The 5000-nt window shown below is 37.6% G+C and overlaps 1 protein-coding gene across 1 annotated transcript in view; it reads left to right on the top strand.

Moving 5' to 3' along the window:
• The window catches only part of LOC106874500 (glycerophosphodiester phosphodiesterase domain-containing protein 5), a 28924-nt gene that overhangs the window by 12526 nt on the left and 11398 nt on the right, over positions 1 to 5000 (top strand). Inside the window, exons 5-7 of the mRNA XM_014922246.2 lie at positions 837 to 982; positions 2280 to 2362; positions 3480 to 3630. Of these exons, the coding sequence (XP_014777732.1) occupies positions 837 to 982; positions 2280 to 2362; positions 3480 to 3630 (380 nt within the window). The remainder of the gene's footprint in view (positions 1 to 836; positions 983 to 2279; positions 2363 to 3479; positions 3631 to 5000) is intronic.

The raw sequence follows: 5000 nt of genomic DNA, 5'->3' as shown, positions 1-5000 counted from the left end.
TCTTATGGAGTTTCTACCAATGCCTTTTCTACATACTGAGCAGGACCATCTACCTGAAGGGATTTGTGATTTGTCCACTTTCCTACGTACTAAGGTTTTTGCTAAATTAACTCTAAGGCCTTTGATTCCAGTCCTTGCTTCCACACCTGGAATTGTTTCTCAAATTCTGGTAGTGATTCAGATATAAGAACAAGGTCTCTCTCTCTCTCTGTATGTACACCCCCTCCCCCACACAAATAACAATTTGCAAACATCTACTCATCAGATTGGAAAATAATTATCAGAAAAATCAGCCTTATTCAATGTTTTCAAATATATCATCATACTCATCATCATCATCATCACCACCACCATCACCATCGTTGTCATCATCATCATCATCATCATCATCATCATCATCGCTGTTGTCATCATCATCATCATCATTGTCATCATTTAGTGTCCGTTTTCAATGCTGGCATGAGTAAGACAGTTTGACAGGTGCTAGTAAGCCAGAGAGCTGAATCAGGCTCCAGTCTATTTCAGCTTCGTCTCTATGGCAGGATGCCCTTCCTAACACCAACCATTGTGTACTGGGTACCTTTTATGTGTCTTTGGCATGGGTGCCTCTTATGTGTTACCAGCACTGGTGCTTTTCACATGTCACCAGCACTGATGTGTGTATGTATGTACATATATATAGATGTACATATCTATATACAAATGTATACATACATGCATGCATGCACATTTGCATATACACAGAAGCTTACAATTTTTCCTTGTAATTACATGTTCACTATTGAATGGAATCAAATAATGTAATATTGCTTTTTTTGGTTTTCTTTCCCAAATAGGTTTGAAAATAATAACTGCAGTGGCATACATGGCAATTCTTATTGGTCTCTATACCATTCCACTGTTTATTGATTCTCCATGTGTCCGACCAGCAGATAGTTTGCCTTCCAAACCAAGATTATTTGCCCACCGAGGTGCATCAACAGTATGTATACACTTATTTATTTTAAAACTCCAAAATAATAATTATTTTCAGTACTATGTTCTTGGTTCTTGGTTCATTAACTAAAGAAAGATAAAAATAGGCAGATCTTATCTCTTATAACATTTGAATGGAAAGAAACGGAGAAACATCATCATCATAGTTTTAATGACCACATTTCCATACTTGCATGAGTCAGATGGAGTTTATTTAGGATGATTTTTCTATGGCTGGGTGCTTTCCTGTCACCAACCCTTACCTGTTTCCATGCAAGTCACTAATGGACAGGTTTATGCAGAATATTGGTAATGAATGATACTACTTTGTATGACAGTGTGGTGTGATGGAGGAAAAAGACAACAAGCAGCAAAAGGACAGAATGAAACGTTGGACCTTACTTTGTCGACCGCAGCGGAGTACACAATCGCTCCTGATCAAAACACGTCTTTCTCGTAACCTCTCTGTTTTCTAACTGACCTACGTGCTGGCCTTCGACCGCATGTGTCCGACTTCTGGTCTGACCCTTCCGGTCTGGCCCTTCCGGTCTGGCTTCACTTCTGTTTGCCTCACCTCTCTCCACCAACAACACACAGCTCATCACAGCCCATAACACCACAGACAGTGACACAACTATCATGTTGTATTGTCAATCTTCCCTTTTAAAGTACTTCATTTCTTGGCCATATTCATCAGTGAAGATAAGAGCAAACTTTGAAATTGATGAGAAGATGAGAGAAAACTCTTAAATTTAAAAACAGGAATAGAAGAAAAAGTGGGGTGGGGATTAAGTAGCAGAAAATGGAGTAGGGGAGCAATGGGTTGTCTGTAATGCAAAGGAGAGGAGAATTAATAAATACAGGGGCCTGATGGGCTGCTATCAGTTTGTGTTGGTCACTGTTGTGATCTCAGATGTTCTCAGACTCTGCACTACTGTTTTTGTCCACAAAATTGGGATAATGGCAGCCTGTCTTAGAATGAACCCTAGGAGGTGAAGTGGCTGCTGTAGCAAGTGTCACTAGCCATTCTCTGCAGCAATACCATCATGGTCATGTCTGTGAGATGTAGCTGAACATGCCATTTATTCTGGAGTGTGTGACCCATTGCTCCCTCTTCCACCATCTTTTATTTTTTTTTCTGTTTCTTGTTTCCTTGTAATTAAATTGTGATAAATAAAGTTTACCAATATTTTAAAATTAGGCACAGTATTATTTTTAGCCAGAAATCTCAATATGTTACTGTTGGATTATATTTAAGCAAATTTTAATTAAAGTCTTTTGTATTTTAAAAATTTTCTTGCAAGATTGCACCTGAGAATACTTTAGTTGCATTCCAAAGAGCTGCTAACGAAAGTGTCTATGGATTTGAGTCAGATGTACAAATAAGGTAAATTATATTGTATCTTTATACATTTTGAAATATAAATTCTCTAAGTTATTTCTCAGCTGTTACCCATTCCTGATAACTTGTGATTCAGTTTTCTCTACTAGAAATATTTGTGGAAAAATAAGATGTAGTAATAGCTATGTGGTCAAGAAGTTCACTTCTCAACCATATGGTTTTGGGTTCAGTCCATCTGTATGGCAATTTGGGCGAATGTCAAGGCAGCGAGCTAGCAGAAACGTTAACACAAAAGGTGGCGAGCTGGAAGAAGCGTTAGCACGCTGGCGAAATGCTTAGCGGTATTTCATCTGTGTTTACGTTCTGAGTTCAAATTCCAACGAGGTCGACTTACCTTTCGCCCTTTGGGATCGATAAATTAAGTACAGTTGTATATTGGGGTCGATCTAATCAACTGCCCCCGCCTCTCCAAAAATTTTGGGCCTTGTGCCGAGAGTAGAAAAGAATTTGGGCAAGTGTCTTTTACTACAGCCCTGGGTCAATCAATGATTTGTTAGTTAAATTGTTCAACAGAATCTGTACAACATCTGTGTGTGTGTGTGTGTTTACATTCTGCACTTGTATGAAAATTTACTGAGTCAGAGTCAATGTTGTCTACTGTCAATTCCCTGTAAACAAATCATTTGGCAGCTATGCTTTCAGAGACAAGTACAATGAAAACTCCCTTTAAAAACAAATGAGAATTAGTGACAGAAACTGACTCTCTGTCACCATCCAGTTCCATTATTATCAATTTGAATTGAGATCTTGTGTCATAGTTGATTACACAACCAAGGATGCCATCCCTGTGGACACATTACAATTACTCCAGTCCACTCGTTAGCGAAAATGAGTTGTACTTGTATTTCAAAGGGCCAGTTTTACCACATTCTGTGTTACCCTTAATCTCCCTGAGAGGTACATTAAGGGAACGCGTGCCTGTAGAGTGCTCAGCCACTTGGCATGTTAATTCTATGATCAGACTGCTCTGTTGATCATATCAGCTGGGACCCTTGTAATCATAACCGATGGAGTTCTAGTATGTGTGTTGTTAGAAGTGATAGTAAGGAAGTTTGGCTACAGATAAACATATGTGTCATTTGAAATATTTTCTTTCCTACAGTTTAGATGGAATTCCATTTATTTTACATGACAAAACATTACGACGAACAACCAATATTGAAGAAGTATATCCCTACCGAGTGGACGATGATGCTTCTACGTTTACATTTGCTGAATTGCGGAAACTCAATGCTGGAAGATGGTTTTTGGAGGTAAGTGATCTGAGAGTATTTAAAGTTTCTTGTATGGACTTTATTTTTGTAATAGGTTTTATTTATTTCTAAAATTTTCTGAAAATATTCATAAATATAGAAATAAAATTTCATATGATTATCATCATCATCTTGGTTTTAACATCCACTTTTCCATGCTTGCATGGGTTAGGCAGAGTTTATTGAGGCAGATTTTTTACAGCTGGATGCCCTTCCTGTCACCAACCCTGAACTGTTTCCTAGTCATTTGATGTTCTTAAAATCCAAATATATTTCTATAATTAAATATTATTAGGAATTGAATTTAAAAAATTGCTAAAATATTTTGTGTATTGTAGAAGTATAAGCAATTTATTGCGCATAAATTTTAACAGTCTTACATGGACCCCAGTTGAGAGCACTACTGTATGTATGTATATGTGCGTGTATGTATGCATGTATGTACGTGTGTATGTATGTATGTATGTATGTATGTATGTATGTATGTATGTATGTTTACATGCATACATGTGTGTATGTATGTTTGTATACACATACACACACACACACACGCACCCTCCAAATCCAATCTGTTAGAGGCACAGTGAAGATTTGTAAGACATTCTGAGATTGGAATGTAAGACATTTGAGATTCTTTAGATGAAGAGATGCACACAATTGGGTGTGTGCTTCAACAGCTCAACCAACACACTGACTCATATTTACAAACACTGGGAACTCTTTTGACTAAAAGGTCTTGATGCTTTGTTAGTGACCAGCTCAAACTCTCTTGAGAAAAAGATAAATAAAACTCAAAGAAAAATCATATACACACACACAGTGAACAATAAAAATGAAAATGCAGAAGGAACAAATTTTAACAAACCCAATGTTAGCCTAATGCTTCGATGGAAAGAGAGTGTCTTAATGTTTTGGACATTAGTCCTTCATCAGAAGAAAAGAAAGAGAAAAGCATAAGTGGGAGTGAGAAAGAGAAATATCCAATCAAAAGAAACAGGCAAAGGGTTAGAAACCAAGTGGGAATGCTGTGATATCATAGGAGAGTTCAAAAAGAAGAGGCAGGTGTGTAAATGTAAGTATATTGAATGCATCCATGTCTGGAAGCAAACACAAGGAGGTAGCAGTGTGTGTGTGTGGTGTCTGTGTATAGTGTTGTGCAACTGTGGAAACATCCTTGTAATTGATGATGAAAATCATTCAATGTCCCTAATACTACATAACTCTATTGTACCAAGTCAGATTGATAAGGTGGTGAGCTGACAGAATCATTAGCATACTTGACAAAATGCTTAGCAGCACACAGACACACAAACACACACACACACACACACACACACACACACACACACACACACACACACACACACACA

Source organism: Octopus bimaculoides, chromosome 5, assembly GCF_001194135.2.
Source record: "Octopus bimaculoides isolate UCB-OBI-ISO-001 chromosome 5, ASM119413v2, whole genome shotgun sequence".
In the NCBI taxonomy this organism is placed as follows: Eukaryota; Metazoa; Mollusca; class Cephalopoda; order Octopoda; family Octopodidae; genus Octopus; species Octopus bimaculoides.
Note: the sequence above shows the minus strand (reverse complement) of the source record. Positions and strands in the feature narration are given on the sequence as shown.